Source organism: Alexandromys fortis, unplaced genomic scaffold (genome assembly GCF_014885135.2).
Source record: "Alexandromys fortis isolate MF-2015 unplaced genomic scaffold, M_Fortis_MF-2015_v1.1 scaffold_12, whole genome shotgun sequence".
NCBI lineage: Eukaryota > Metazoa > Chordata > Mammalia > Rodentia > Cricetidae > Alexandromys > Alexandromys fortis.
Genome location: NW_026067937.1, coordinates 16,190,199 through 16,200,007, shown reverse-complemented (window position 1 = coordinate 16,200,007; position 9,809 = coordinate 16,190,199). Strand labels below are relative to the sequence as shown.

Genomic DNA, 9,809 nt, shown 5'->3' with positions numbered 1-9,809 from the left:
CATATATCAATCTGTTGATTTCATTGGTTAAGTTATAATAAACCAACTGCTTGGCCTCAGCTTGGAACATAGATGGGAGGAGTAAACAGAATAGAATTCTGGGCGGAAGAGGAAGTGAGGTCAGACTCTGCTCTGCTCCCAGAGAGACCCGACAGCTCTGCTGGAGCAGAGACGCCATGCTCAGCTCTCCCAGGCAACTCCAACCCACGATGGACTTAGGCTAGAATCTTCCCGGTAAGCGCACCTTGGCGTGCTTACACAGATGATTAGAAATGGGCTAAATTAATATGTGAGAATTAGCCTAGAAGAGGCTAGATAGAAATGGGCTAGTCCAGGTGCAAGAATTAGTTAGAGTTCATGGGCCAAGCAGTTCTTTAAATGAATACAGTTTGTGTGTTGTTATTTCGGGCGTGAGCTAGCCAAGCGGCTGGGGTGTTGGGGACGCAGCCCCGCCGCCGCTCCTATTTCAACACACATATAAATACAAAAATTTTGAGAATCAAGAAAATAGCCCTACAGTGAACTGCAGTGGCCTGTGGCATTGGCTGCTAGTGTCCACCATGTTGTAATCACAGAAAGCTGATTCTGTACTTGTGGCTCGTTTCTCACATCCCTGTCCCTGTATATGTGCAGAGCAAAACAAGCTCTTCTCCCTCCACCAGCTGCTCCACCAGCTCCTCCTCAAGTGGCATTCTGGGTAAGATGTGAGGTACCCATGAACATCCTCCAAGAGACATGTTACCCCTGGAAGGACACTAAGATAGCCTTGATTTTGCCAAGGCTCTTCAACCCGACCTGGTACCTGCTCTGGCTTTGGAACCCAATCTTTTCACATTGTGGTTCTACCTACCTGTCACTATAGCTTTGAAAGTTCCACCCAGGGGAAACCCGGATCCCAACCCATAGGCTTCCAAAGCCCACAGCAGGAGATCAGAGGTGCTCGGTTCCTCCAGCCTTCTTTTTCTCCTCCCAGTCAAGGGTATACTCAGGTAAAGGAAAGCTGGGGGCTTCGGAACCCCGCTCAGGAAAAAGTCTTGCACTCAGACAGACTTATGACTATCCCTGTGGACCACAGGGCCTCTATAAAGCTAGGGTGAACCCTGCAGGGCCCTAATTAACTCCCCATGGGCACTCACAGAGTCTGTGTTAGGAGATGAGATTACTGTGGAATTCCAATAATATGCTTACCTTTTACCTCAGTGCAAACCAGGAGTACCCATGCATGAAGCTCTGCCCATCTAGAATGTCTGAAAGCACTGCCAAAGACACACATGTCTCAAGTAACCCCCGGAGGCACAAAACAGCCCTATTAGCGCACGTGGAGCACCTAACACAGAGCTTGCATAGGTTACCACTCAGAACATGAACACCTAGCCCTTGCCTGGCCCACCACTAACTTCCTAAAGACATCTATCCATTGCATCACCCCCAAACCCCTGATCCATGAGAGCACAACTAAGAGTCTATAAATAAGAGCTACCAAAGGCAAGGCCACACACAAACACAGCCACTAGATCCTGGAACCTTTCCAAGACAGGACACAGTGCTAAGACCACCAAGGAGCCACTTAGAGTCAGGACACGCTAGGGGCATCAGGACAGAGTCATGCTAATAAGGTGGGAGGAGCAGACTCCGGCCCACTGCACCCACCCACAGCTCTGCCTGGTTCCTTGTGTGTTAAAGAAAAAACCTGGCTTGCAGGTAAAGAACCCTGGCTTGTAGGTCCAGAGACACAGGGCCACGGTCCTCACTTTTCCATGGATGACATGACATTGAGCGAGACTCTGCCCTGTTCTGGTCTCAGTTCACCACTGGGGCATGGCCACCAGCACAGAGCAATGGCTGTCAGCCTGAGGGGCCACAATAATCACTATAATGAGCTTGCAAAATTTTGATGTTCCAGATCCATCCCCAACCAAGTTATATCCACATCCCTGGCATGCTAAACAACGACTTAGTTGGCTGAGATGAGGCAACATCTCCTAAGGGGCTGTGGGAAAGCTCAGAAATGGGGGAAACATGGAATAGGTCAGTTCTCTAAGCAATAGTTCCTGGATTTCTGCAAGTGACACCAGGATGTATCAGACACACTCCTTCAGCTGGCCTGGCCCTGACTGCAGTGATCCATGCAAAAACCCAGACAGGGTCTGGTCTGTGCTGTCCACTGACAGCCTTTCTGCAAGGCTTGCACTACTTGCCCCAGGTGCCCTCGGCAAAGCCCTGGCCCCTCTGAAGGTTCATGTCAAAGGCTTCTTCCTATTCTATCTGGACCCTCACCACACATGTCTGTGCTTCTCTACCATTTACACGGTGGCAGGTGTGAGCCCGGCAAGGATGAAGAGGGCAAGGTTGGGCAGGGCTGGACCAGCCTGTTCTCAAGCACCCATCCTATATCTGACAGAAGCAGTGCTCAGCACCAGGGATACGAGATGCGGTTGAGCTGACCTTGGTCAAGGGGCCTTTGGACAGGGGGAGAAGGTGGGTAGGAATGTCCAGCCCAACTTCCTGTGCCACTTTCAGGGATACCTGGCCAGTGTGTAGAGGAGGAGGGGTGCTGATTCTACACCTGTTCAGTGGCAGTGGGAACGGCTGCACCCTCAAACTGCCCTGCATGCTAGCTGCAGCTCTGAGGGCATGCAGGTGGCAGTGAGGCTACCAAGAGGGACACAGGGATCTCCTCGTGACTCTCCACTTCTAACCAGCTCCTCCTCATGTCTCTGAGACGTCTCCTGCTGTCCCATCAGTCCCTACAGAACTACACAGTGGCAAGGCCTCCGACCCATGATGTGACTGGGCCCCCGGGTCTGTGAAGGCCTCTCTGATTTCCCTACCACATTCAAATCCCATCACTACCAAGTGGTACTGAGTCCAGGCTGACCCTTTTCCTAATACACACACACACACACACACACATACACACACACACGCAGCACACAGGCCAGCTCTGAGCCTGGATCCCAACTCAGTGTAGCTATCTGAGGAGTGACCCCTGTTCAGTTCTCTGTTCTCTCTGGTTAGACTCTTAGGACCCTTCTGATATAAACTTCCAGGCCACATCCTGGGGTCAGAGTAGGACCACTCTTGTCAACAGTCAATCCTATGTGAGTCCCTGTGGGAACAGGAGCTGGAGATGGCAGGAGGCTTCACCCCCACACAACCATGCGATGGCTTTGGAGTCTTCCCTGGAGAGATGCCACGCAAGCAGCAGAAATCTGCCCCAGGTCCATCCTAGGGTGGGACCATTCTCCTCTTCTGCAGGAATTCTACCAAGAGCCCAGAGCCTCTGTAGCCTCTAGGATGTCTGCAGCCCACTGGCCTGGCCACAGGCCCTCCACGAAAGCCTCTGATGGAATCCTGGGGGGACGGGCAGTCCTCTCACACACTGCCCGCAGCAGTTCTGGAGCAGCCTGGAGAGCTCTGAGGCATGGAAGCCCAAGATGCTCCCTTGGCTCATCCCAGAGGCAGGCGAGGCCCCCTGGAGCCAGCAGGGCTGGGACTCACCTCATCCAGTTGGCCTTGGTCTCATCTGATCCATCTATGGACTTGTAGCGGTTGTTCTTGTCCACAATCTGGAAAACAGAGAGACTGTCTAGACTGTGCCATTAAGGAAGGGGCTCTTACATGCCTGGGTTCCTTCTTACCCAGGCCAGGGTCCAGCTCCATCCTCAGCTTCACCTCTTCCCGTTCTCCTACACTGTCCCCAAAACCACCCCAGACGGGGTCAAGAATCCTTGTTGTCTTCTCTCCACCAACACCCATTCTCTTAGAGACCCTGAGAAGGCCTGAGAGGAAATAGTCACATCCCTCCCATTTGCACTGTACTGATGGAATTCTAGGCAGCATGGCCCGGGAGCGCCAGTCTCCACAGGTGACCAAAGCTGAATGCTGCCCTCTCTCTGCAGTGTCTGTGGGCAAAGGGGGCCATCACTGGGCCCCAGGCCTTGTGATCTGAAATGGTTCCTCTTTTCCCCAAAATTCAAATATTCAAGACCCTTGGAATTTGGGGTAGGGTTGTGTCCAAATGTCTGTTCTCCACAATCATTCTGACTATCAAGATCCACTGAGACATGGGATTCTAGGCTGTCTTTGGCTTTCCTTTTGGACGGCAGGGGTCCTTAAAAGACATTTCTAATATAGATCTGAAGCTTGAAGGTGAAGACAGAAAGAAAGACACTCAAAAAGGAAGATTCACCAAAGAGCATGGGTGTTAGCTTCTCTAAAAATGTTTCTGGTTCTTTCTTGACCCACTTTTAAAGCAGCCTACTGTTGCTCTACTGTTGGTCTACTATGGGTCTACTGTTGGTCTACTATGGATCTACTATTGGTCTACTATGGGTCCACTGTTGGTCTACTATGGATCTACTATTGGTCTACTGTCAGTCTACTATGGGTCTACTGTTGTTGGTCTACTATGGGCCTACTGTCAGTCTACTATGGGTCTATTGTCGTTGGTCTACTATGGGTCTACTGTTGTTGGTCTACTATGGGCCTACTCTCGGTCTACTATGGGTCTACTGTCGGTCTACTATGGATCTTTTATACTCTACAATCTTCCACTTTACTCAATGCCTGCTACCATTTTGCATTGGGGTTTTTGAAGCTGAGATTATAAAATTCTCTTCACTTAATGATCACTTCCACATTTCAGTCCTGGAAAATTCTCAGCTTTTACATTTTGAGTAAGCCTCTTACTCTCTCCAATCTCTTCTGGTAGAATTTCTATTAAATAAACACAGAATAGCTCCTTCAATCCTCGGTGTCTTTAACTCTTCATAGTCTACTCTGTCTTCAAGGAAAACTCTCAGAACTCTATTCCAACTCACTAATTGTCTCTCTGTGCTTACTCCAGTTTCTTCCATCTATCAGAGTTTTCTTGTCTTACTGCACTTACTTTTTTGATGTTTTATTTTAATTTTAGTTTGTAACATTTTTGAGAGAGAGCTTCTCTAATGTAGCTCAGACTGGTCTTGAACTCTCAATCCTTCTACTCAGTGTCCCGAGTGCTGGAATTACAGGCATTCACCACCAAGCCCAGTGTCTTTGCTTCGTTTTTAATAATTAACCTTTCATTTAATAGTTTTTCACTTTCCATATTATTGATTCTTTTGAAGATTTGTCTTTTTTCCATTTGTCTTTTGGATTTCACAGTGACATGTTCCTTCTTTCTTGTTTTCACATCTTAGATAAGGTATAATTAGCACATAACACAAAATTTTCTAATTGTGGAAAAATCTGCTAGATCAAGGCTAGTTCCCTGAGGTCTCGGTGGAGCAGAGCAGCCTCCCAAGTCCCCTGACACCAGTATTAACATTCTACCCATTGTCCTCGAAACAGAAGACCACGTGTCTGTCAACAGAAATCAGACCATGTCACTCTCCACCTCTAGTGCTATCCACTGAGCTTATGATGACATCCTCACGCATGTGGTTATAACCTCACAAGCCTGTGCACCCGAGTCTGCCCACCTGTCTGACTAGCCTCAGCCTATGGTTTGAACATGAAGTGGCCTCATCAGGCTCCGGTGCTGAGCACACGGTCTCTGGCTGGCAGTGCTGTTTTAAGAGGTGCGGAGAACTCCAAGAGGAAGATCTGCTTGGAGAGAGCTAGGAAGGGTGCACCACGTGGTCCCTTCATTTCTCTCCACTTCCTGTCCACCACAAGGTGAACATTCTTCTTCACAGCTCTGACTTCCGTGTTCTGCCTCACCTCAGGCCCAGGATTAATGGAGCCAAAGACTATGAACTGGAACCTTCAAGACTATGAGCCCAAATAAATTTTCCTTTGGCTAGTTGTTTATGTCAGGCATTTTTTTAAAAGATATTTTATTTATTTATTTATTTATTTATTTATTATGTATACAATATTCTGTCTGTGTGTACGTCTGCAGGCCAGAAGAGGGCACCAGATCTCATTACAGATGGTTGTGAGCCACCAGGTGGTTGCTGGGAATTGAACTCAGGACCTTTGGAAGAGCAGGCAATGCTCTTAACCACTGAGCCATCTCTCCAGCCCCCAGGCATTTTTTCATAGTAAGAAGAAAAGTCACTAACTGCCCCCCCCTCGCTTTGCTGCAGCCTGTTCTGAGGTGCACTCAGTCCAGCTTTCACCCACGGCCAGAACCCCCTTTCCATACTCTGAAAAGGATCATACTTACAGAGTACTTCACACACTCAGAAATGGTTAAGTGGGAAACGTAGCTGGCAGCAAGAACCAGCAGAATGTCCGCTAGTCATGTTCATCTCAGATCTTTCCCTTTGCTGGGATAGGAAGATGACTCAGTGGGTACATGTACTAGGACATGGGCCTGACAACTGAGTTAAAGCCCGGATCACAAATGAAGACAGGAAAGAACCAGCTCTGAGAGCTGCCCTCTGACCAAATTTCTGCACACACACATACACATATGCACACACATGCACACTCACAGGCATGCACACATATGTACACATACATGCATGTGCACACACATTGCCACATGAATACAACATATACACCAAATAAATAAAAATTAAATTATAAATACCACATAAAAATCATCTCTTCCTCCAACTCCTCCACTTCCTCCCTGCCAGGGTAACCACATTCTGAAGCTAGCAGGGATTACCCCCTCACCCCTTTTTTGCCACACACACTTTCCTCTTCTACAAACAACAAGCAACATTGTTTTGCAAAAAAATCTAGAAAATACAATAGTCTGGACTAGACTGTTCCCTTCAGGCTCATGCTTTGATGGTGTGGTCCCTGCTGTAGCACTATATTGTAGGGTGTGAAGACTTGTGGAGGTGGGGCCTGGCTGGCAGACTCTGGCTTCCCCCCTCCCCTGCTTTATTTTTTTAAGAACTTTATTTATTTACTATGTATACAGTGTTCTGCCTGTATACTAGAAGAAGGCACTAGATCTCATTATAGATGGTTGTGGGAATTAAACTCAGGACTCTGGGAGAGCAGCCAGTGCTCTTAACCTCTGAGCCATCTCTCCAGCCCTCTCCAACTCTGCTTTTATGTGAGGCATCTTCACCACACACTCCCACCACCACAAACTCTGCCAGCCCTTCCCTTCTATGATGGTCTGAAATCCCCCTGAAACCCTGGGCTAAAATAAGTGCGTCTTCCTTTCCTCTTTCCTGTTGGGTACTTGATTATAATCACTAATACCGAGAAACAGCAGTTAATGTTGGGACTCACAGAAATGGCCCCCAAATGACCATGTCCTCGCAAAAGGTTTCTGCTCCCATCTGATCTGTGGGTCTCAGACTATGCCTGCCACCTTTGTAGGCCTTCCTGATCTAGGAAACTCTCCGCTGCCACAGTTGTGGTCTCCCCTAGCATTCGCTTCATGACATCCCATTACTTTTTTCAAGACTCCAGTGACAAAGACCATTTCTGTTGATGGTATGTCTGCCAGCTGTGAGTCGGACGAGGGAGGGCCTCCCTCACCAGGTCTAAAGGGACGAAGGCAAGGCCCAGGGCTCTGCCACACCCAGCGGCAGCCCTGCTGTCTTCCTTAGCATGTAACATGCTAAGTTAACATGGTAGTTAACATGTTAACATGGTAGAATCTTGGTGCATGATGGAACAAAGAACCTCTTAAGTAAAAAACAAGACAAAACCCAAAAGTCTGACAGCGTTGACAGGTTAGTAAGGAAGCAACGAGCGACTGCACAGCGCCAGCCTGCACTAACCAGGGCCAGCTGTTAGCTTGCTGAGCTTTCCTCAACCAGCTGAGACACAGGCATCCTCACACTCACAAGACATCAAATTTCACATTTTCCAAAGGTAACACTCAGAACTTACAACTCCCCAGCTCTTTTACTACATTTGACTGTTATCTGTGTGGCTACAGCTTGAACCTGGAATGTTCCCCCAAAGCCCTTGAGTTAGTAACTTGGTTCTCAGCTCAGAACTACTGGAAGGCAATGGAACCTTTAAGAGGCGGGGCCTAGTGGGAGGTATAGGGTCCTGCAGACTCCCCTTCAAGGTGCTCTGGAACACTAGTCTCTTCCCAGGGGTCATGTTGTGTAGCAGCTTACTCCCCCACCCCGTGCTCCCCATTATAATGGAACCCCAAAGCAAAGCAGTCAAGTGCTGGGGATTAAACAGCTGAAACTATGAGCCTGTTCCCAACACTTAACTGGCTCACACATTCTATTCCAGCAGCAGGCACTGGGGATGCAGCACTTCAGCGGGTCCCTTAACTAACACATGTAAAGCCTTGGGTTCCGTTCCCAGCACCACACACTCACATACTCGGAGTTTGCTGGAGTAATCAAAACTAACTGGCACGCACTCTCTGTGCAGAGAAGTACTGCATTTGAAGCATCCTTCCCAACTCAGCATTCAAGGTGGAAAAGCTGGGAGCAAGGCAAGTCAGGGGCTTTGTCACTCCAGAACCCAGTATGCATGCCCCACCATCACCAGCAGCTGGGCACGAGCACACAGCTATGGCTGTGCTTACAGGGTCAGAGGACCCGGGCGACATTCCGTAAACATTCAAGGCAGCTGTACCGCTAGAGAAGGAGAGAGAAGTGGGGGTGTTTCTCCTTGGTCTGCATATAAGCCTAACCAGTCACTGTGTTTTAACAATCCCAGAAATAGGACGCTGGGAAGATGAAACAACATGAAGACCTGAGTTCAATCTTCAGAATCCAAATAAAAAAAGCTGGCCACAGTGATGTAACCTTGTAGTCCTGCCACTGTGGAGATGGACACGAGAGAATCTCTGGGGCTTGCTGGCCAGCCGGTCTAGCCAATCCACAAGCCTCAGGCCAGCAAGAAACCTTGCTTTAAAAACAAACCAAGAAAAATCAAAAGGACCTCTAAGGAATGACACCCAAGGTGGAATTCTGACCCCTACACACATGAACATATTTACCTGCACACAGGGACACGTGCAAACACACACAATTTAAGACAAAAAGGCCAGACACGTTGCAGCTCAGACTTCCTCTCCTCTACAATCTCCCCAGATGGCAGATGCCCTAGCATACAGGGACCTCCATGGGAGTGGCAAGAAGTCTGGTCCTTTTGCCAACACTGCACGCTTCCATCACAGATCCCAGTGGTATGAAATCTCAGCTCACAGTTTAGGAGCTTTGTGTGTGGCCGTGAACAGGTGTTTCACTGGGCAGACACCAGTGAAAACCAAGCCTGCAGCCTTGCAGCCTTGAGCACACAGAAGGCATGAGGTCAGTGGCTGTCAGCATCATGATTGTGACTGCCATTAAGGAAAAAACTAAATGGTCCTTGTTAATTCAACAAGGAATTAATGACAAGGGGGTGGCGTCTGCTGGACAACACAGAGTGGTACTAATGACCTTTCTGTCCCTTACAGCGTCAACAGAGCAGAAGGATATAGCTGGGATGGGACCAAATGGTGAAGCCTCCATGGCTGGTTCAGGCCTCAAGGTTTTCTGGGGGATGTTCCTTCATTTAGCTTTACTACAATTCAAGAAATCTTGAATTGAAAATCTTGAATCAAGATTTTCTTGATTCAAGAACTCAATCATTCAGCAAATTCCATCAGGAGAGCAGCTAAAGTACCAAACTCTAGGGATAAAGTGATGAGGATGGTGGTCTCAGTCACTGTTCTACTGATATGAAGAGACACCACGACCAAGGCAATTCTTATAAAGGGACACATTTAACTGGGGGCTTATTGTTTCAGAAGTTTAAGAGAGAGAGAGAGAGAGAGAAACACTGGGCTTGGCATGGGCTTTTGAAACCTCAAAGTCCACCTCTTTCCTGCAACAAGACACACTTCCTAATCAATCTAGTCCTTTCAAACAGTGCCACTCCTGAGGACTAAGCAT

At 48.3% G+C, this 9,809-nt stretch overlaps 1 protein-coding gene across 5 annotated transcripts in view; it reads right to left on the bottom strand.

Annotated features, from left to right (window-relative positions):
- Positions 1-9,809, bottom strand: part of Prdm11 (PR/SET domain 11) — an 87,240-nt gene that overhangs the window by 28,571 nt on the left and 48,860 nt on the right. For all 5 annotated transcript variants that reach the window (XM_050146999.1, XM_050147002.1, XM_050147003.1 and 2 more), the window contains exon 5: positions 3,502-3,569. In XM_050146999.1, the coding sequence (XP_050002956.1) occupies positions 3,502-3,569 (68 nt within the window). The remainder of the gene's footprint in view (positions 1-3,501; positions 3,570-9,809) is intronic.